At 41.9% G+C, this 23,565-nt stretch overlaps 1 protein-coding gene across 1 annotated transcript in view; it reads left to right on the forward strand.

The window, feature by feature from the left end:
- The window catches only part of LOC149256636 (uncharacterized), a 35,260-nt gene extending 13,383 nt beyond the window's left edge, over nt 1-21,877 (forward strand). The window contains exons 2-3 of the mRNA XM_089455423.1: nt 20,578-20,646; nt 21,758-21,877. Coding sequence (XP_089311549.1) covers nt 20,578-20,646; nt 21,758-21,877 — 189 coding nt within the window. The remainder of the gene's footprint in view (nt 1-20,577; nt 20,647-21,757) is intronic.
- The last annotated feature ends 1,688 nt before the right edge of the window (nt 21,878-23,565 follow it).

Raw genomic sequence — 23,565 nt, forward strand, 5'->3', positions numbered from 1 at the left:
GGATATTTGACTGCCATGTGCACTATCATTCAAAATGAGCCTTCATCATTCGAAGGAGCCGTGAAGCAACAAGTATGGAAGGATGCTATGAATGAAGAATACAAGTCAATTATGAAGAATGATGTCTGGGATGTGATCCCTAGACCCTAGGACAAATCGATTGCCACCTCTAAGTGGCTCTAAAAATCAAGCATGGAGCTGATGGAAGTGCAGAAAAGTTCAAGGCTCGCATTGTTGCTCAAGGCTTCTCTCAAAAGAAAGGTGTAGATTACAATGAGATATTTGCACCTGTTGCTCGATACACCACCATCCTCTCGATCATAGCCCTTGTTGCCTCGCAAGGATGGAAGCTACATCAAATGGATGTCAAGACCACCTTCTTTCATGGTTCAATCAAAGAGGAAGTCTATGTGGAACAGCCCGAGGGGTTTGAGGTTCATGATCGAGAATCTCATGTATGCAGGTTGAAGAAAGCTCTCTATGGGTTGAAGCAAGCACGCGGGGCTTGGTTTGAGAGGATCGATAACTATTTGATGAAGCTGTGATTCACTAGAAGTGAAGCTGATTTGAAACTTTACTTTAAGGTTGAAAATGATAAACCTCTCATTCTGGTACTTTATGTGGACAATCTCTTTCTGACAGGTGTAGACCCTCTCATTCACAAATGTAAGAGGGAGTTGGATTCTAAATTTGAGATGAAAGATCTAGGACCGATGCACTACTTCCTAGGGTTGGAGGTCTGGCAAAAGCCAGGTGAAATTTTCCTCTCTTAAGGAAAATATGTTGTGAAGATATTGGAAAGATTTGGGATGGTGGACTGCAAGCCTGTGACTACTTCGATGGAACTTAACTTTAAGAAGTTATGTGGTAGTGCTGCTGGACCTAAATTGGGAAATGCTTTTGAGTATCGTCAACTCATAGGAGCACTAATGTTCTTGGTGAACTCCCGTCCGGACATATGTTTTGCAGTTAACACATTGAGCCAATACAGGGTTGAGCCTCATCATATACATTAGATTGCCTCCAAGAATCTTCTGAGATATCTTTGGGGCACAATCATTAATGGACTGAGATACACTGTTGGATATGTGAGGCTGCATGGTTATTCTGACGCTGATTGGGCTGGTAGTGTGGTGGATTGCAAGAGCACTTCTGGATGCTGTTTTTCTTTGGGTTCTGCTTCAATATCCTGGATAAGCAAGAAGCAGAAATCGAATGCCTTGAGCACCGCTGAGGCCGAATACATGGCTGCTAGTATGGCCTCCTGGGAAGTTGTCTGGTTGAGGAAGCTCTTCAGTGAGTTGTTTGTACACGTGTTGGATACCACCGTGATCTTTTGTGACAACCAGGTGGGATCCGATTATCAGAGAATCCTGTGTCTCATGATCGCTCCAAGCATATAGATATTAGGTACCACTTTATCCGGGATATGGTACAACGAGGAGCAATAAGGGTCCATCACATTGGGACTGATGAGCAGGTCGCTAATATTCTAACAAAGCCCTTGGGGAAGGTCAAATTCTTGGCCTTCCAAGAACGACTAGGAGCTTCGGGGGGCTTGGGGTACTTCTTGGAGCGGTGAGCAACCATAGGGTGAGTGGTTCAACCTTCCCCTAGTGGTTTGTTGTGTACAAGGTGAGCGGTTCATCCTTCCCTTGTGATACGGCTTGGCGACATGTAGGCAGGATGAGTGGTTCATCCTTCTCCTGCTGAGACATCCTACCCATGCAATCTGGGATTCACGGGAAGTACCTCTCATCTGGCCAATGAGGAGGGAAATGAGGATAGGGGCCATAGTACTACCGATGGACGCATTGTGTACTACCATACTCCTTATGCTAGGATGACCGATATTGATCTGGGATCAATGGGAACTGACTCCGGGTCAGTAAGAGTGGTATGAGACACTCTCTTTTGATTGGAACTGACTTCAGGTTAGTAAGAGTGGTATGAGACACTCTCTTTTGATTGGGACTGACTTCGGGTCAATAGAGAATGGTATGATTCATTCTCGATCACTTCTTCTTCTTCTTCAGAGTAGAGTAGAGCAGTGGAAAGCAGTGCATTGATGGTAGAGATAGTACAAATTGGCAGATGGATTAGCAGATGGAGTTCTCCCTAGTTGAGAGGGAATGTTAAAATTGGCAACTAGGGCCAAACTCCACATGGGTCATCTTATTTATGACAACTGATATTTCTCTTGGCTTCCTCTCTCCGAGAGGTATAGAATTGATTTAGAGATCATCTGATTTCGACATGTACAAATGAAGTTATGAATTTATCTTGATTATGGACAAATTGTCAAGGTCGGCCAACAAACTCATGTAGGCTCAAAAGCCCAACAATCATGTCTATTTATCCTCAACGTTTGACTATAAATACATGATGCCTTGGTCTCATTTGGACACACTCATCTTCACACATCTCTCTCTCTCCTCATTGATTGAGTACACATTTCGGGGCAGCATCTCTCTCCACACGTGCGAAGGAAAGGATGAATTTTCTGTTTTGAATGTTGACTGCGTTGACCGAAATTCTTGGACAATTTGACCAAGCGCTGACCAACAACGTTGACCTCTTTGATTGTGATTTTTGGTGGAGAAATTCTGTCCCAACATGTCGCATTTATGGGCACAGAGATCGAGGCAATCCGTTGACTTTGACCAGCGTTGACTGCAGTTAGGGCTGACTGCAGGTTCACTGTTTGACCATATTTTGACTGGGCTGGTTTCGGGCTATTTTGAGCACTGATTCATCTTGTTGTTTAGAGGCCGAAGTTGACTAAAGTTGACCAATTTTTTGAGGGTCAAATCTGCCCCGTTGACCAACGTTGACTTTTCTGGTGAGGGCTCTTTTGCTGTTGTTATAAATTATCAGATTTGTAAATTGTACTAACTCTCTCTGTTGAACTATTGAAGACTATAAGAATAATTGATCAAGGGTTTCCCCACATTGGGGTTTGTCCCTGGCTGGTGCCACATCTTTTGTCCTCTTGTCTTGGCTTGTCTTCTACTATTTATGTTTATGTTTATGTTCTATCTGCATTTTACTATCATGTTATGCGATTGCTAAACTGGATATTGATATTGGGCTCTAAAGAAATTGAAGTAAAATTGCTCTAAAGCATAGAACATACCATTGTGGCCTAAAATTAACAGTTACCCATGTGGTAAACTTGACAACTTCTTTATCATATTGGGTTGTAGGTGCAACTTACTACCCTTGATGCAACCAGTAGTCTAGTAAAAAGATAAGATAGTGGAAATGCAGTGATATAGTAAGAGGGCCAAAGAGTGGAGATCTGTGATGTGTGTGCGAAAGAAAGGATGTTAAAGCCTTCTAGTTCTAATGGTTGAGGGTGAGGGGACTAAAAGGCTTGTACATTGTTAGGGTTATTGAACATTGTCATATCAATTATAAACATTGATATATGTATAATATGAACTTTGTGCTCAACAAAGTGTATGATGAGATTTCAATGCCCATGATAAGAGCAAGACCATCTTGTCAAATTGGTGACCATTATTGGTTATACACAATTTTACAAGTAGCTTAGGAGTGATTTGTAGACCTTTTTAAACAAATGTACAATGTCAAGGGAGGGTTAATCTTGACTTGGTCAAGGATGGTTTTATCGTAGGTGGTATATGGTGGCACACAATTTTAATCCATGGTATTCATGTGAAGGAAGCCTATTTAAGTGGCTTTTTTTGTCCATTGTACAATGCTTGAAGTGGGTAACTTGGCTAGACTGAGAAAGTTATAAATATATCTTCGATGCTAGTTTAATTGGTTAAGGGTTTGTAGGGTAGCCATTGATGTTTAGTTTGTGCTTGTTGTTCAATTTGTATCTCTCTATGTAGGATTCCAACATGGAATTAGAGGTAGGTTGACCTAGATTCTATTGCGAGAGTGGTTTGAGGCCATGAGACATGACGAGAAGTGTGATCACGATGATCGCTGTGTGTGTGGGCATTTAATCTATAACGTGATTGATTTCTAGTTAAATCACATGCCTTGGTTTGGGGGTGGATGTGTTTAAGCATTAATTGGTTTTCATTTGGGTTCTAAGCATGGACATTGTTGCCTATAACATGGCATGTGGTAGACAAAGAAGCTTGTTGTCCTTGAGGAGAGTGCTCCTTAGAAGTCAGGGCTAGATAAATTGCTTTATGTAGATGAGAGAGGAGGTTTTTTTGTGTGTGAGGCATGGTGTAGTGTCAAAAAATGAAGTCAAGGTCAAGAAAGGTCCATCTAGAATGGGCACATGACACATCTTGATAAAAATTGGATCCCTTTGATTGATCTAACCTAACATGGAAGTATTAATGTGAACAAGGTTGAGAAGCTTAGCTTGAGAGGAAGTGCAAGAAAGGTGGGTGATGCTAAGGGTGTTCGATTGTTCTTTGTGATCGACTTACAAAGTAGTGTCTCGAGGTTTGTGTGTGTACTTGTTTGAAGAATCTCATTGCTTGTATTTAGAGTTGACTTTGATGGGAAGGTGGTGGATGCTAGTCCATGTAATAGTTGATATAATCCCAGTGGGGGCATGTATGAGGTTAAATGTATATGTAATGGGGTAATGTAATGTAATAAGGGGTAACCTAATAAAAGGCCCACACATGCAATAAGTGGGAATGTATATATAGTATATACAAAGCTCATTATAGTCATTATTGGGACATGAAAATATGATTTCTAGATATCCATTTATTGGGTTATTTAGAGGACGTTCTCTTATTCGTAAAGGAGTTTTCTAGAGGAAAAAAATTGGGCATTGCGGATTGTCTAGGGAAAGAAATCTGTTTCTCTCTCAGCTTGAAGGTATTAGTGAGGTTGTTGGTACCATGCCAACACCGCATTATATACTCATTTAAGTGCACCACATTGATTACTCTTTCCAAGAGATTAACATGACACTTTATGGGATTTGAACCTCAGCAGGGAAGGTAATAACTATTCCTCCCAACCACCCAGGCTAAACCCAATTGACTATTCTTAAAGGAGTTACTGTATAATTTATCTCTATTATCACTTTTGGAGTGGTGCTCCATGTTCACATCTTGTGTTGTGTGTACTCTAGTTTATAATGCTATTTTGAGGGTTTGGTACATAACATGTGGTATTAGACCCCAATGGGGGCATATATGAGGTTAAATGTATATGTAATGGTGTAAACATATACGTAAATAGGGGCTGACCTATTAAAGGGCCCACAAATGCAATGAGTGAGAATAGGCATATAGAAAGGTCAAGGTCATGATTGGGACATAAATATATGATTTGGATATATGAATGCTTTGGGGTATTTGGAAGAGGTTTTTCTATTCTTTAAGGAGACATTGTGTCACTCATCTGTATAATCACTTTTGGAGTGGTGCTTCACGTTCACATCTTGTGTACATTGTACGTGATTTGGTTTATTATTCTATTTTAAGTATTTGGTACATAAAAATCGTTGTGAGAGAAATCCATGTGATTGGGTGTAAACTGTGGCTGGTGTTGAATTTCCACGACCTTAGGTCTAAGTTAGAGTCTTAAAATCACTGACACTACCAAACCAAGAATCTCAACCATAAACTACTTTGCACAGTGGAAATATAAAGCAGTAAATCACATATGCAAAAATATACACACTTTTTAACAAAATTGTACAATCACCAATCTTCATTATATTAAACCAAATCTGAATAATACAACAGTCTATGGTACAAACTTGATGTCGTATCTTGTCCTGCCGGTCCTTCGCTTCCGTACTGCTCACTAGTTGTGCCTTAGTCCATCAAGGCCACTACACATTGAGACTCCAGGAGGGCTGCCACCTAACACTGCTGCATGTCACCTTTGCTGCATGTACACAGGCTCATCAATCTACTCTTTAGGTTGGCCAATTCCCGAGCTTCAATCTTCCTTCTAATAGCCTCTTTTGTCCACCAAAGAGCTATTCATAAGGCTACAAACTTCACCCAATATTCAGCTATCTTCATCACTTCAAGATAGCTAGTCTAGGGCTACTTTGGGTAGCCAACACGCTGCCCTCCACCAGACCAATGACACCCAATACTTCACTGTTGGTTCTGCTCCTAGGATGGACTCTTCGCCTCCTCGGAAAGTCCTCCACACGACACCAACAAGTCGCACAATCAAACTGATCCAAATTGGTCAATGCATGACCCCATGCTCCTCCAAAACACTGCTGTAAATATGTTTGCACTTTGTTGTTTGTGATTGTCTTGGTTAGGGCACTTGCTGCAGCCCTAAATCCACCCAACAATCAACAAACAGTTCCTTTAAGGGTTGCGACACACCTTAGTAGAACCCCTCCTTAGCTACGCTGCAACCTGGGATAGGTGTCAACCCTTGATCACCTCCTACGCAAGCCTAGCTCTAGTGCTATGACTTGTGGCCTAGCACAACCATCCTCCTGTAGCAACTGGCCTCAAAATGGTGCCCAAACAATCCTCCAAACAACGTTTTGTCCCTTCAGAACTTGGCCTAACAACCAACACCCTTGGCCTTCATCACAGCACTTCGGACCCTGTCTTAACCCTAAAACATACTTCCTATACCTCGTTGTTCTGCCTCTATTGTGTTGTAGCTAGGGCAAGAGATCTCCCTTCTCCAGCGAATCCTTGTCTAGAGAAAATTTTGCATGGATGGATGCCTTAATGACTCCAATTCACCCTTTATTTATACACCAATAAAGGGGTTTCATGAATTCATGAAGAGACACATCTATTGGACAATTTTACTTCAAGCCTACATGACTTGAATACCAATAATTATTTGTCAACTTAAAAATTTCATTTCTCCACTTCTACAACTCAGATTTCGACGATTCTCAAAGCGTTGGATTCTCCTTTTTGCCCTCTATCGTCTCATGCCATCACATGTAGAAATGTGCTTCTGGAATTGCCCCAAACACGATTGGGTGCAAAACCCCATCCTTGGGTTCCAAGCCCACAAGTGACCCTTGTGGCGCTTTTCCCTCTAAACCCTGAACCCTAGGGCTTGGATTACCTCCCAAGCTACAAAAATCAACACTCCCTCTTAGCGAGGGAGGTACTTCCAAGACTAGGAAGTATCTCATCATCATCATCACTGCTCTCAACACTTGCCTAACTCCTGGCGCTCACAATCGTAGCAATCCATGTATGGTGAACTACGCCCTTCTCGAAAGTGTCGCTGTCATTGTTGGAAGCACCCCGCTTCTTATTCTTATCCTGTAGCGTCTTCCACTCTCTCCATGATGCCTTCTTGGCAATTGTGTAGGAGCACTATTGCTCCCTACTGACCACACGCTCTTCTTTGATTGTAGAGTCTCCCTTTGAATCTGCAAGCTCCCTCTTGAACTAGACTCCCTCCTTGTCTCTGGAACCTGGACCTTCTCGAGAAGGTGTACCTTCTTCTTGGGAACTTGTATCTGCTCCTCTGAAGCCTACACCTGTACCTGCACCAGCTCCTGCTTCTCTAGAACTTGCACCTGCTCCACCTGCTTCTTTCCATGATATACAAGCTTGCCCATGAACCTGTAGAGACGATGCTCTCTAACTCCGAGTACAATCCCATCGAACTTAGAACCTCTGGGCCTGAGTCTTGCCTTCCCATCTTGGAACAGGACCTCAAACCCCTTCCTCTTGATCATCGAGACGGAAATCACGCTATATCTGAGTCCTGGTACAAATAGTACATCCTAGACCTGCATCACACGTCTTGTCTCCATCCTGAATGGCACAACTCCCGATCCTTGGATCCCAACTAACTCTTGTCACCCAACACTATGTGCAACTTCGAGTCCCATTCAAGTAGAGTCTCAAAAACCTCCCGTGACCCTGTCATATGCTTCGTCACACCACTGTCCACGTACCATCCATCCTCATTGATAGTAACCTGTGAGAAATGAGAAATCATAGCAAAGTCCTCCTCTTCCAATCTCTCCGTGAGATCATCTATCTCAGCTAAAGTGGCAACATCGACAAGCTGCTTTCCTTTCCTCTTCTCATCATCTCCCTTCTTCTTCATCGAACATCTTGACAAATAATGACCCATCTCGCCATAGTTGAAACTCTTGACTTTACTCAAGTACTCCTTTTGCTTACCCTTCATTCGCACTGCAAGTGCCACGTTATCATCGAAAGACTTCTTCTTTGGATGAAGATCCTTGTCTTGCAACTCTTCTTGAATGAACTCATCCCATAGCCTATCCCAGTCTGACAGCTTCTCCCTGGCAACGATCCCTTTGATGAAGGGCTTCCATTCCTTAGTGAACCCTTTCAAGGCAATCCTTACCATATCTCCATCTGAGATAGTCACACTGATGGCAGCAAGCTCATATTTGACCTGAGACAATCTCGTCAGATATGAGGTCACGCTTTCACCCTTTATCATCTTGGTGGACTTCAACTTATCCTCCAATACCAGTACCCGATTCTTGTTCTTATTCTGGAACAAATTCTGAAGAGACATCCACATCTCATGTGCATTGTTCTTCCAGGACAAAGGAGGTATGAGGGCATCCTTCACACCATCTAGGATGATCAATCTCACCCTCATATCCAAATCTTCATATATTTCCAACTCCATAGGGTCGATTGGCTTCTTGATCCCTTTTTCGGCGAACTACCAGATCCGGTTGACCTGCAAGACCAACTTGATCCTTTCCTTCCAAGGACTATAGTTGGACAACGCTTCTAATCTGTCCTCATACCAGAGACCTGCCTACAACTTTGACATTGTAGTGAGCCCGTCACTTACAATGTGACCAACTCCCTCTCACATTGTACTTCACTGTGCACAACTCTGATTTACTTACTTCCAAAGTAGCTCAGACATGCTCTGATACCATGTTGAATTTCCACGACCTTGGGTCTAGGTTAGAGTCTTAAAATCACTGACGCTACCAAGACAAGAATCTCAATCATAAACTACTTTGCACAACAGAAATATAAAGCAACAAATCACATATGCACAAATATACACACTTTTTAACAAAATTGTACAATCACCAATCTTCATTATATTAAACCAAATTTGAATAATGCAACCATCTATGGTATACAACCATTCTAATCTGTCCTCATACCGGAGACCTGCCTACAACTTTGACATTGTAGTGAGCCCGTCACTTACAATGTGACCAACTCCCTCTCACATTGTACTTCACTGTGCACAACTCTGATTTACTTACTTCCAAAGTAGCTCAGACATGCTCTGATACCATGTTGAATTTCCACGACCTTGGGTCTAGGTTAGAGTCTTAAAATCACTGACGCTACCAAGACAAGAATCTCAATCATAAACTACTTTGCACAACAGAAATATAAAGCAACAAATCACATATGCACAAATATACACACTTTTTAACAAAATTGTACAATCACCAATCTTCATTATATTAAACCAAATTTGAATAATGCAACCATCTAATGCAACCATCTATGGTATACAAGATACAATGTCAAACTCGATGTCATATATCGTCCTGCCGGTCCTTTGCTTCCGTATTGCTCACTAGTTGTGCCTTAGTCTATCAAGGCCACTACACATCGAGACTCCAGAAGGGCTACCGCATAACACAACTGCATGTCACTTCTGCTGCATGTACACGAGCTCATCAATCTACTCTTTAGGTTGGCCAATTCCCGAGCTTCAATCTACCTTCTAGTAGCCTCTTTTGTCCATTAAAGAGCTACTCATAAGGATGCAACCCAATCTTCAACTATCTTTGTCACTTCAAGACTGCTAGTCTAGGGCTACCCAACATGCTACCCTCCATCAGACCAATGGCACCCAATACCTCACTATCGGTTCTGCTCCTAGGATATTCCTGCATACGGCACCAACAGGCTGCACAATCAAACTAATCCAAACTGGTCAATGCATGACCCAATGCTCGTCCAAAACACTGTTGTAAATATGTTTGCACTTCGTTGTTTGTGACAGTCTTGGTTAGGGCACTTGCTACAGCCCTAAATCCACCCAACAGTCAGCAAACAGTCCCTTTAAGGGCTGCGACCCTATGACACACCTTAGTAGAACCCCTCCTAAGCTACGTTGCAACTTGGGATAGGTGTCAACCCTTGATCACCTCCTACGCAAGCCCAACTGTAGTGCTATGGCCTGCGGCCTAGCACAACAACCCTCCTGTAGCAACCAGCCTCAAAACAGTGCCCAAACAATCCTCCAAACAACAACGTTTTGTCCCTTAAGAACTCGGCCTAATAGCCAACACCCTCGGCCTTCATCACAACACTTTGGACCCTGTCTTAACCCTGAAACAAACTTCCTATACCTCACTGTTCTGCCTCCTTTGTGTTGCGGCTAGGGCAAGAGATCTCCCTTCTCCACCGAATCCTTGTCTAGAGAAAACGTTGCATGGATGGATGCCTTAATGACTCCAATTCACCCTTTATTTATACACCAATAAAGGGGCTCCACGAATTCATGAAGAGACACATCTATTGGACAATTTTACTTCAAGCCTACATGACTTGAATACCAATAATTATTTGTCAACTTCAAAAATTCATTTCTCCACTTCTACAACTCGGAATTCGACGATTCTCGAAGCGTTGGATTCTCCTTTCTGCCCTCTATTGTCTCATGCCATCACATGTAGAAATGTGCTTCCGGAATTGCCCCAAACATGATTGGGTGCAAAACCCCATCCTTGGGTTCCAAGCCCACAAGTGACCCTTGTGGCGCTTTGCCCTCCAAACCCTGAACCCTAGGGCTTGGAGTACCTCCCAAGCTACACAAATCAACAACTGGATGGTCACATGGAGCATATATCTACTAAGTGACTAGATTTATGTAGATAAGATAAGAGAAGATAAATTTATTAATTCTCAACAAATGATCACAAAAGGTTAATTTGATTGCTAAATACAAGAGTATTAATGCATTGTCAAATTTCAAGGTCCACCTATATAATAAAACTCAAAAGTATATATAATATAAGATCTAAATCTTGATAGCTAAAGAGCAAAGTGTCGCTGGAAATTCTAGAGCAATACATGGGCTATGAAGGGCTAAAAGGCATTGATCTGTTAGGGGGATCCACTCGATGATTTTGTTTTGAGAGAACCCAAGGAGATGATTTTGGAGCGCCTTGGAACTGGAATCAATGTGAAGTTTGTTGCATATTCTAGGTTCCACGAAGCTTTGGAAAGTTGTGATGTTGACATTGAATGCTGTGGTTCCTATTGCTCTTGCACAAAAGCATGGTGCTTGTGGGTTTGTTATTGATCTTGTCTCCTGGTCGAAGTTTCCATGGATTAGACCAATGCCCAAATGATGAAGGATTGTCGAAGATCGGGTTAATGCGTTCTTGGCATTGATGTGTGTGCCTAGGTCTTGGGTAATTTCATTGTGCTTTATAGAAAGGATGCATGCTTAGAGGATAATGATCTAGTAGAATGACAGATCATAGGTATGGACAAGTTTCATTATTGAGAGTCATGTTGATTGTATGTTCGAGCATTTTACATAGGTTCAAGAGTTGTACGCTAGTAAATTTTCATGTTGGGTGTTGAGGGAATCAAGTGGAATCAAGTTACAAATGTTTGGTGAAAGCCATTTTGGACCCCATGGAAAATCTAGGTTTTTTGTAGTGAGGATTTGAAGTAGAGACCATGTTAGCTAGTGGAAGGTTATTTGTTCTAGCTTGTGGCTTGGAAAATTGAGGTTGAACCCTACATGTGTGAGAATCACTATAGTCGTGGGAGATAAACAACCCTGTCTTTGTAATCCATGTAAAATGAGCCACAAATGGAGGCAGAGTTAGAGTTGAAGCTAAAATTGACCTTATAGGCCAAGAGAGGCATCTTGTAGATTTGGTCACATGGGAGTTGTTGCCACTCAAACCAGCAGGGGACCTAAAAGGAGTTCCTAAGAGGGCAATTGCTAGGTTAAGGGCAATGGTGGAGGCTTAACCCATTGTCACCACAACGAAGTCTCCTTGCCCTTTACAGACTTTTACCGATGAGAGGAGTCCTAATAGTGTAGGGATCACTTGTAAAGTATATGTCAATGGATAGGTGGAAAGTGACCTTGGAAACCCTTTCCCAAGGATGGAGTGAAGAATGGAACTTGCTTGCTCTTTAAGTAAGGGACTTGGTCCTCCCGGGGTAAGGGGTGAGGATTGGAGGGTTAAGGGATAAGGAATAGGCTTATAGACGAGGTTCTCAATCCCTATAATCCTTGGGAAACTTGGATTCCCAAATGGTCTTTGAAAAATAATCTTTATTGAGAAGTGGGACCACACGGGGCCAAGTGGACCCATTCCAGGTTTGGGGATAGAATGTAGCAACCAATGATGTCCCTATCCTGGACAAGGTGAAAGGAAAGGACCAAACAATAATATTTAATTCAAAAGGTTGAGTTGATCGTGTCGAGGTCTAGCCTTGGGGATGCCTAGGCAAAATTCGATCTTAGAGGTAGGGCTTGGAATTCCCAGAGATTCCACCTTTAGAATTGCCTCAAATTTGGAGGAGAGGGAGGGGACCCACCTGCACAGTAGCCTGTAGAAGATCAAAATTTTTCCTTGGGTCAATTCCCGGGAAATTGATGCCCTAGGTGATTTAATGGGGCTAGACTTAGGGAAAAAGGGGAAAAGGCTAAAAAGAGGGTTAAAATGATCACCCTTTTTGAGGGATTAGTGCCTAATTCACTTGGGGATATGGAGTCAAGGAAGATGATGAGTAAGAACTCGGTTTCTTGATCAAGGAGGCCCAAAAAGTCAGCGTCATCCAATGTTGAGAGAAAGAAAAGAAACGTGACCTTCAAGCATTTATACTTCAAAGCAAATTATGCAAAGCTTATCGAGACAAATAATCTCTAAGACATTTCATTCATATAACATTAGCCCATACATTACATTAACTAAAACATGCTTAATTCCACATTTCAATTATGCAACAACTAACCCTAATTTTTGCAGTAAGCAACAACACGAATAACGACGTCAAAATTTACTTACAATGTTCTGGAATATGTCAAACCAACATTTTGTTTGCAAGACAAAACTCCAAGGCAAGAAAAATAGCCCAAATCCATACGTCAAAATTCATCCATCTCAAAAAAATATCCTCCAAGGAAAAAAATGCCAAGTTCTCTATGATTAGAGAGATCCCAAGTCAAGTGATGATCCAAATGAATGTATCTAACATTAATATATAGCCTCCTAAGGAGTTCGAATCAGCCTATGGGCCTACATTAGCCCCTAATGATAAAATAATGTGCAAATAAAACCCCTATTGTTGACAAGCCCACCAAACTAGCTCACAAGTGGAAAAGTAAGCCTCACTAGGGGCCAAATAATAATATGTACATGTCATGGGGCCCTCCATTAGCCTAATAATATCTTGAAGTGCACTGAGGAATAAATTCCTCACAATACGATGGACAAGGGGGTGACCCCTTATTCTCCAAGTAGTAGACCTGTGGTGCTCCCAGTGGGTCTGAGGGCACATAAACGACTCCATGGGTCTCCATATGAATCAGAGATGCCTGTAGATCCTCTGAAAGGGTTTGAGTGGTGGAATGAATGCTGCCATGTCGTCGTACAAGTCTTGTGACACCTGCCAAGAGTGTGGGGCTCCTATGGGGGCCTGCTGGGCATAATGTACCAAGCATATCACCATCATCCCAAAAGTAGATCGCTAGTAGTCTCTGAGCATCGATGAAGATCCATGGAGTGTTGTCTGCTACTGTGGAGGCCAATGGCTCTCTATGCAGACCCTATATGTGCCAATGTAGACCTCTGGGTTAAGATCCCGTATAGGGAGACTAAACCCAAATGGAAACCACCTGAAATCCTGCATAAGATCCAATGCGTTCCCTAGGCTTCTAGTACAACCAGTCATTAAAATAAGCGGGTAAAAGAGTTTACAAATCATGGATAACAAAGTGGGTACTTCATAATGGCATGCCTTTCTGTGGTGGGCTTTGGCATGTGCTAGTGTCTCCAAGCTCCAAAGGGGGTTAACCGAGTACCTTATTAGGTGGTTTCAGCCCTTAAAGGGGATAGTGTGCCCAAGCTACATACCTCTAATGGAGGTAGCAAGTGATAAATAAGTGGAATGGAGTAGGGAATGAGAGGGGCAATCCTGGGCGATATATTGGGGCATAGGGGTAGCTAGATAAGGGGAAGCCCATACCTGGGTATGTAATGTGTAGGAGGGAGCAATCGTGGTACATGAGGTGCCCTGGCCTTGATTTTTCCACCCTTCTTTATATGCCTTTTGCCTTTTATGAATTTTCTTTAATTCACTGCTCGGGGCTCAAAGGAAAAGAGCATTATGTGTAAGATATGGTAGTGATTACCCCTTTTAGGTAGGGCGGTTTATTGCCCTCCAGGTGTTGGGACAATCATGGGTTTTTGAATGATCAAGGAGACTCATCTAGGACCTATGGACTAGGGTGATGGCCATGGATTAGGGTAGAGCTGATGCATTGGCTTTTGCCCACGTGCTAATTATTTTGTCCCGGCCATCTTTTGCATGTTGTGGTACAATTTCCTGTTAAATGTGGTCAATTATGCCTTTATCTTTTAACTGCTTCAACCTTCGGGGCATCATTCCAGGCCTGACCCAAGGTGGGGGCAAGGGAATAGGGAGGCTAGCCCTATGTGGACCCAGAATGGAAATGTGGACCCAGGTGGGAGAAATGATGAATGGGGTATAGCGAGTGGAAAGGGAGTAATATATGCGGGTAAAGGAACGAGATTGTTGATTTTTGGTTAGCACCGGATGTGCTCTAGCTCCGAAATTTTGTGGAGGGGCTAGAATACATGAGGTCTCCAAGACCCAGAAATCGTTTGGAGAAATTCCACCCAGAGTGCATATTATTCAAATAATTAATTATTTTTAATGGTGCCTAAGTTAAAACTTAGGAAATTAAAATAATTAAAGTGAATTAATTTAAATATGGGTGAGAAGCTTCTAAGTGATGAGGATCAAGTCTAATTTAATCTTAGCCGTTGATTAGAGAGTAGATCACTGCCGTTGATTTCTCAACAGGAAAAGTATAAAGGAAGGCTTGGGTTCAGTTGGAGGATACACACAGTGAGTGCGACACTTGAGCTAGATCGAAATTCTGGGGTGTGGTTTGCTGAGAATTTTGGAGTAAGCTTCTAGTGTAGAGAGGGGCAGTTCGACAGTGGGACTTTCGTCCAAGGCCGACAATACATAACAGACAGGTAGCACAACACCAGGGAGAGACAACGCAGCTCCAGGAGGGTGACGCAGACGCTGGAGGGCTGACGTAGTCACACAGAGGTAGCGCTGGGGTTTCTGTGAGGCAGATCGGGGATCAGTTCAACATATCGATTTTTGATTCGGGAAGAATTACTGGGAGGGTGACGTAGCTCCTAGAGGAGGTGACGTAGTTCTAGTGCAGTGCCGGGAGCAACCATTGCTGCACAACACTAGGGACATCCCAGTCACTCATGGCGTTTGTTCATCCAGTTGCTAGATTCGCCAAAATATGTGTCTGCGGATAGAGGTACTTTTGCTAGGTTTATTCTCTGTTGGGTGAGCCGGATTTGGCACCCTAGTTGTATTCAAAAATCTGCTTAATAATAAAACCCTCATATCTGCTGCACCGATTTTCCCACATTGGGTTTTTCAGGGACGTTTAGTCCAAAAATATGTGTCCTTTGTGTGGTTGTCTCATTTATTTTTCAGTACTTGATCTGTATATTGGTGTAGGCTGCAGTGTATTTGCATTAATATTTTTTGTATAATTATGAAAATAACTTGTTAAAATGAAGAACACATGTAGGTAATGCAAATTAGTTTACTGCAGTAGGATTTCTGATTTGTTAGATTCATAAATTTTCACATGGTATTAGAGCGATTGCAGATCAAGGAGGACTGAAGACGTCAACGAAAGGACAGAGGAAAAATCTGTGCATGAAGACAACTGTCTCGAGAGACAATGGAATTTTAGGCCAAGAGAGCAGAGGAGGGGTGACGCAGTCACCAAGGGAGGCTCACGCAGAGCCTGCGTCAGCCTAATTGGGTGCCGTTGTTGTTGTAGAGGGCAGCACAGTGGTTACTGGGCCAGCACAGAGATTGTTGAGTCTCGTTTTTTCGGTTGTCGTGGCTAGAGGTGCAGCACAGATTTCATCTGGAGTTGCTGGTGGGGTGCTGATTCTGTTGGTGCAGAACAATACCTAGTGGGGCAGAAGCAAAGTAGAGGGAATCAGTTCCTTAGAAGATTTCTTGCCAAGAAATCTAGATCTAGTGCTAAGCAACAACAAAGAGAGATGAGAAGGGTGGTTCGACAGTAGTTGGCAGAAGGATTTCCATGAAGGAAATCGAAATTCAGAGGGTGCTTGTTCCTTAGAGGATTTCTAGCGCCAAAGAAATCCTGCTCCGAGTTTTGCTGGGGCAGCAAGGAAAGAGGGAGAAGAGAACCAGTTCTACATTCTTTTGAGCGGAGATGGCCGTCAACGGACTGAGGGATCAGGACAGGTTGGATGGAGCATCCAACTTCATCATCTGGAAGGCCAGGATCCTAGTAGTTTTGGATAAAAATTGCATCAAGGATTATGCCTTGAGGACGGTTGCTGTTCCACTTGATACTGATCCTCTCAAGAATTACGAGGAGGCTCAAGAAAAAGCAAAGTGCATGATCTTGGACGGAGTTAAGAATCATGCGATCCCACATATTGCTGAGAAAGACACAACATGGGAAATGTGGGAGGCCTTGACCACATTGTACGAGGGAACTTCCGTTCAGCGGAAGATGTTGCTTGAGAGTCAGCGGAGATAGTTTCAGATGTAGAAGGGAGAAGAAATCGATCCCTTCCTTCTCAGGTTGCAAAGGATTTGTGACTAGCTAACTTCCGTGGGGGCTACACCAGATGTTGAATTTATGGTCAAGACTGCCCTGAATGCAGTCATTGAAGACTAGGAAACCTTTGTCCAAAGCATCTTGGGCAAGGCTTCTCTTCCCAGTTGGGAGGAGATGTGGGTAGCTCTTCGACAGGAAGAGATCAAACGATGGACCAAGGTAGGAAGCAACAACAAAGGGGTCAGAATCAAGAAGGAGGAAGAGGAAGACGCGACTCTCGCATTAGTAGGACAACAAAAATGAAAGGAGGACATATCCAAAGTTAGATGCTTCAGATGTGGAGAAATGGGTCATTTCACCACGTAGTGCCCTCGGAAGAAGGGCAAAGAAGAGAAGTCTGACTCGAAGGCTGCTCTAGCGCAAGCTGACAAAGAGGACAATGATGATTGCGCCATGAGTGCTCATGCACCTCTAGAGAAGAGGTGGGGCGATATTGAGCTACAGTCGAGAGGACTACATAAAAGGGCAGGATCCTTGAGGTGCCCAAACTCTTGGATTACATATGGCTACGGGAGCCCTTAATGACGGTAGCAGAATGACGGGAGTTAGTGGGTGCGAGGGATGATGGAGCAACAGTGGCAAAGCTAGAGCGCCAAAGTCTGAACCAGCGTAGTGGAGTGTTGTAGCAGTGCGGAAGGCACAAAGCAGATACAACAACAATGCAGTAGCATCAGAGGGGCAACACGAATTAGCAGTAGAGGTAGCTTCAATGTCAAAGGGCATCTAGATTGACCAACATGTCAGCTTTTGGGTGGCATTTCAGTTGCTTACTTCTCAACAACTGAGTTGCAGTGCAACAATTAGCAGTGGCAGTGCTATGGGCAACATGATGCAACATATTGAGAGGGAGTTGCAGTACGGATGCAATAGTGACAATGGCAGTGTCATGGGCAGCAGTATAGATTGCAACAACGCAGTGGATGAAGGGTAGCAGGCCGAGCATCAGCAGTGCAGAGGACCGATGCCATGGATCAATGTGATACTTCTGCTGGGAAGTATTACTAGAGCACATTCCTCGCTAAGAGGGAGTGTTGATTTTTGGGTAGCATCATATGTGCTCTAGCTCCGAAATTTTGTGGAGGGGCTAGAACACACGAGATCTCCAAGACCCATAAATCGTTTGGAGAAATTCCACCCAGAGTGCATATTATTCAAATAATTAATTATTTTTAATGGTGCCTAAGTTAAAACTTAGGAAATTAATATAATTAAAGTGAACTAATGTAAATATTGGTGAGAAGCTTCTAAGTGACGAGGATCAAGTCTAATTTAATCTTAGCCGTTGATTAGAGAGTAGATCACGACCATTTATTTCTCAACAGGAAAAGTATAAAGGAAGGCTTGGGGTCAGTTGGAGGATACACATAGTGAGAGCAACACTTGAGCTAGATCGAAATTCTGGGGTGTGGTTTGCTGAGAATTTCAGAGTAAGCTTCTAGTGCAGAGAGGGGTAGTTCGATAGTGGGACTTCCGTCCAAGGTCGAGAATACATAACAGAGAGGCAACACAGCACCAGGGAGAGACAATGTAACTCCATGAGGGTGACACAGAGGTTGGAGGGCTGACACAGTGACACAGATGCAATGTTGGGGTTTCTGTGAGGCAGATTGGGCATCAGTTTAGTAGATTGATTTCTGAGCCGGGAAGGCTCACTGGGAGGGTGACGCAGTTCCTAGAGGAGGTGACGCAGTTCTAGCGCAAAGTTGGGAGCAACCATCGCTGCACAACACTGGGGACAACATAGTCACTTGTGGTGTTTTTCATCCAGTCGCTGGATCAACCAAAATCTTTATCTCTGGATAGAGGTACTTCTGCTGGGTTTATTCTTTGTTGGGTGAGCCAGATTTGGCACCCTAGTTGTATTAAAAAATCTGCTTAATAATAAAATCCTCATATCTGTTGCACCGGTTTTCCCGCATTGGGTTTTTCTGGGGATGTTTAGTCCAAAAATAAGTGTGTCCTTTGTGTGGTTGTCTCATTTATTTTTCAGTACTTGATCTGTATATTGGTGTAGGCTGCAGTGCATTTGCATTAATATTTTCTGAATAATTCTGAAAATATCTTGTTAAAATGAAGAACGCAAGTAGGTAATGCAAATCAGTTTACTGGAGTAGGATTTTTTATTTGTTAGATTTAGAAATTTTCACAGGGACCACGCACCCAAAGTCAGGGTTTCCCAAGTAGTATGAGCCTAAAACCAAATTGTTAATAAAGGAGATCCCACAGGACTAAAATCCAAGGGTAGCAACCAAAAGAGATCAAGGGGACAAGAGCACAAACTAAGCCCACCCTTTCCGCCAAATCCCCCTGTCAATCCATACACAAAACTATCCATGATAAGTAAACCCAATACTCAATTACCAAATGACAAGACATACCTTTATATTCGGGAGGCCCACCTTCAAACATACGATCAATACAGGTGGGCGAGGGACCACATGGCTGGCTCAGGTGGCAGAGAAATGGCACAATGAGCTAGTAGGAGGCTGCCAACTGAGGCTCATCACGGAGAAAAAATTCTCTTGGGGATATCACCCACGAAGTGGTGGGTAACAAGAGTAATGTAAGTTGGAGTGCTTTTGGAGATATGTAGTGCATTGAATCTGTTTGCTTCTATAGTTTGTGAATATGAATGTGTTTTGGCGTGTGGCAAAGACTCGAATGTGGCCACTAAAAGGCATGATGAGGATCTGTTAGATTTGTTATACCAGCTCTGATCTATTTTATTTCAAAAATTTAAACAAAACCCATAAAATATTTATCTGAAATAAATTCCAAAATGTCAAAGGTAATGCCTAAGGAAGCAACAATGTCATTCATGAATCAAATGATGCCAAAGAGGTTTCAAGTTTATTGAGTTTTTGACGAGGTTATGATGTCCTAATGAGCCTATGGATAGTATGGTTGGATAATCCTCGCCATGACCTTTCCAATGGGGTATATCACACTCTTAAAAACTCCCTCCTGGATGAGAAATTATGGTCATTTGAAAATCAACATTGGGCAAAGGACCTAAACTATAGGGCAAAACTCTCAATCACCAAATTTGTTAAACAGTGTGCATCTTCTGGGCAGATACATGGTTCAGTGATCCAATCTACGGCAGATAGCTGCCAAACTTGCATGACTACACATGTAATATAATATAGCAGACTATATTAAATTATCAACTATTGTCAATTGACTCCCAAGATCATGACCTACCTCTTCAACTAATTTAAGGACATCACATTATTCAATTGCAATGTCTCCTTAAGCATTGTTTAATTGTTTATGCAATTTTCAAATATATTCTGTACATCTTGTGCAAGCATATTTTATCTCGCATGCCCATAACATCGTTGTAGCTTTTGAAAAAGAATTCTAGCTGGAATCACTTACAATTAAAACCAAGATTGTTTGAAATGTGCTGAAGTAGTTTGTAGGAACAGTGTAATTGAATCTAAAATCTGTTTATTCAGCATTTATTTGCAAAGTACTGAAATATAACATATATATTGGCAATAGTCAATATAAAGCTGAGTTATTGATGCTTCCCCTAAACAATTTAAAATATCATTTAGAAAAATGTTGTATATCTCTAATGATGTGCTCTTGATTTTATGTTTGAGTCCTTTTCTCTTATCTGGGATCAAGTTGGATTTCGAATTTCTCTATTTTTTAAATAAGAGACCCGTTTCCTTGGTCTTTTGTTGCTAAATTGTGGCCTTTTTTCAGGTAAATGATGGGTCCTGTCTCTCAAATTTGCAGTGTGTGATGGGTTCTGATATTGAGGGATATGACAAGGTATTTTTTCTTTTCTTGCTTGATAAAACTTAAATAATGCTCTTCCCTAGAGGTTGTGTGCTTTTCATTTTCCTGAGCTGTGTTAACTATGGCTCTATCTAGATGGCTATTATTATATATTTGGAAATAGTGTTTCCGTTTCTAGTTCACTTATTTATGAGTGTATTATATAAAAATGTTTTTTCATTACCTATATAATTCCTTTCTTGGCAGGTCGAAGTAATTGACATTTGACTGACTCAGTCTTACAATCCATGATGTTCTTTTTGTTTAAGCATTTCCGAGGTTGTTACTCCATCAGATTGTATTCTGGGGTAATTAGATATAACTTTGGAGTCAGTGATATACTTTATCCAATTAGTTCTATACCGTAATAGTTCTCTGCGAAATTTTAGCGACCCAGTGCTGAAAAGATACTTGGCCAGATTGGTTGAAGGTGCAAACTTGAAAAATGTTTTTGACTCGAGTTATGGAAGAAACTACAAACTTGTGAACCATGGCCAAGATCGGTTGGGGTGCAAAAGGCTTTCCTTGCCATGGACTATGGATATTTTCTGTAATAAATTCATGATCTTATTAACTGTTAAATACATCAAGAGTAATATGTGATAAATGTGCAAATGCTTTAACATCAATGAAGCAGAGTATTGGTCAAAAATTATCTTGCATGTTTTAGATTCATCAATTAATCTATTAATCAGTTCTATGTTAACTTTTCTGGATCTTTGTATTGTTTTGAAAAGCAAAATTCACCCTTAGAAATGTGGTGTTACAAACAAGAAGTTTTCACAGCATGTCTTTGGACACCTTCTATTGTTGCTATTTATAATATATGTACCCCCTTTTGTCCCACTCCGAGACTCTTCTGTATCTTAAGTCTTTACAGTGGTTAGTTATTATGCATCTTTATGCTTTTATCTAAGGTGGCCAGAATCTCTTTATTTTCATATTCTTATTGTATGTGAATATAGTAGTAACCTCTGCCAGTGGATCTCTCCCTTGGCCTTCTCATATTATTGTAGGTTGCTGCAGTAGGGAGACAAAGATTGACTTTGGTTGGAAATGTCAAAGCATTCATATAAGGTGCCATTTTTCTGTGTTATTGTAACAGGTTGAGTCTGGCTTGATCACAACAGGGGCATCTATCTTTATCGATGGTGTTTTAGTAGCCAGTACAGGCTCCAAGCAGAGTGTGGAATTGAGGACAACAAAACTTGTTTTGGTAAGATAAAAAGGAGAGTGTTTTGCTCATGTTTTTCTTTGTGTGGCATGTCTTTCAAATTGTATTTTAGATTTTATATGAAATGTCATTTCTTTCCACATGTTTCTTTCTTTCAACCCCCTGCCACACATTCTCTCGAATGAGAAAGAAGACAAACAAGCATAAGAAAGCAACATGATCAATATGATTTCCTCACAAATATGACTTGCTATAGGGATGCTGCCATATTTGAATTATACATTTATATTGAATGTCCCAAGCACTATGATAGGATGATTTTATATCTTGATATATGTATCTAGTTGGTGGTCTGAGACTATTCAACTGAATCCTATTTGCATGTTTATTTGACATGCATTTTCAATACTATCTAATATTGTTAACAAATACACAATTTATATTGACATGCAGGGTTAAACATGCATGCACATTGTTAGTGTTTAAAAAATAATCTTGACTCAATGGGTCATTAATGTTATTAATATCATTCACGTCACTATCATGTATTATTAATGTGTGACTCGAGTGATCATATATTTTGGCGTTAGGCCTTATCAACCTAGATCTAATTCTATATAAAAGTGTGTAGTGCATCATTGTATTTATCACAGAGCATTATATTACATATATCTGTAATCATGTTACCCACCAAATAGCATGAATTTGTTGAAATTTGGGTAGCTTGGAAGGAATTTTTGAGAGATGAAAACCCACAAAAAGTGAACTTGTGGGTAAGATACTCAAGGGTTGGGGTTTTGGACCCAAAGCAATGGGCTTGGTACCCATAGAAATTAATATTATATTCTAATTTGTTATTGAGTGGTAAAGTGAGGGTTTCTTGAAGGACAAAGAAGACCCCCAAGACACTTAGACAAGAGCTATAAATATAGGCCAAAGGAGAGGCCTAATCACACAATGAGATGGACTACGTGTGTGGAGAATGAGAGCCCTAGAAGAGCCACAAACCTTGGAGGATAGCTGCAGCAAGGATAGCTAGTAGGAGGCCGAGTTAGGAAGGGCTGGTTTGCCCTAGCCGCAGGCAACAAGAAGTGTGATCTGTCTTAAGAGGGCCGAGTGGACTAGCAAGCCACAACCAACTAGGAGGGAGGCTGAAGTCCATTTGACAAGGAACCCAATTCAGCCTTGTTAGCTAGAAGGGTCGAGTAGGCAAGCCTCAAAGGTTTGTTTGTGGAGGGTTGAGGTTGGCTTAAGTAAATAACTGTCGAAGAAGGCTTGGCTAAGGCTAGAAAAAGGTTTGTCATGGTGTATTAGGGTTGGATGTAGGGTTTAGAATGTGCCATAGAAGGCCGCAGGCCTAGCTAAGCAACGAACCAAGTTGTGTGTTATGGATGTTGTAGCTGCACATCTTTGTTAAGAGGCCAAATGAGTCTGTTTTGAAGGGGCTGAGGCTTAGATAAGGGTGGTCGTGGGCTGTTGTGAAGGGGCCGAGGCTAAGATAAGGGTGACTGTGGGCTGTTGTGAAGGGGCCACAGGCCTAGGAAATCTGGAAGGCTTAAGTGAGGCTGAGAACAACCAGATAGGGAGTAGACCAAGGGAAGCCACAACCTAGATCAGCAGGAATAGACCTAGCCGAGGTTAGCTTGGCCTAGAAAAGGAGGAGGGCCGAGGGCAAAAGAAGGGTTTGACAACGGTTTGTTATGTGACTGAGGGTTGAACAATAAAGACCAATTGTTGGA

This window comes from Pinus tabuliformis, chromosome 7, assembly GCF_031772625.1.
Source record: "Pinus tabuliformis cultivar Carrire ecotype Pingquan chromosome 7, CPIR1, whole genome shotgun sequence".
NCBI classification, from domain to species: domain Eukaryota; kingdom Viridiplantae; phylum Streptophyta; class Pinopsida; order Pinales; family Pinaceae; genus Pinus; species Pinus tabuliformis.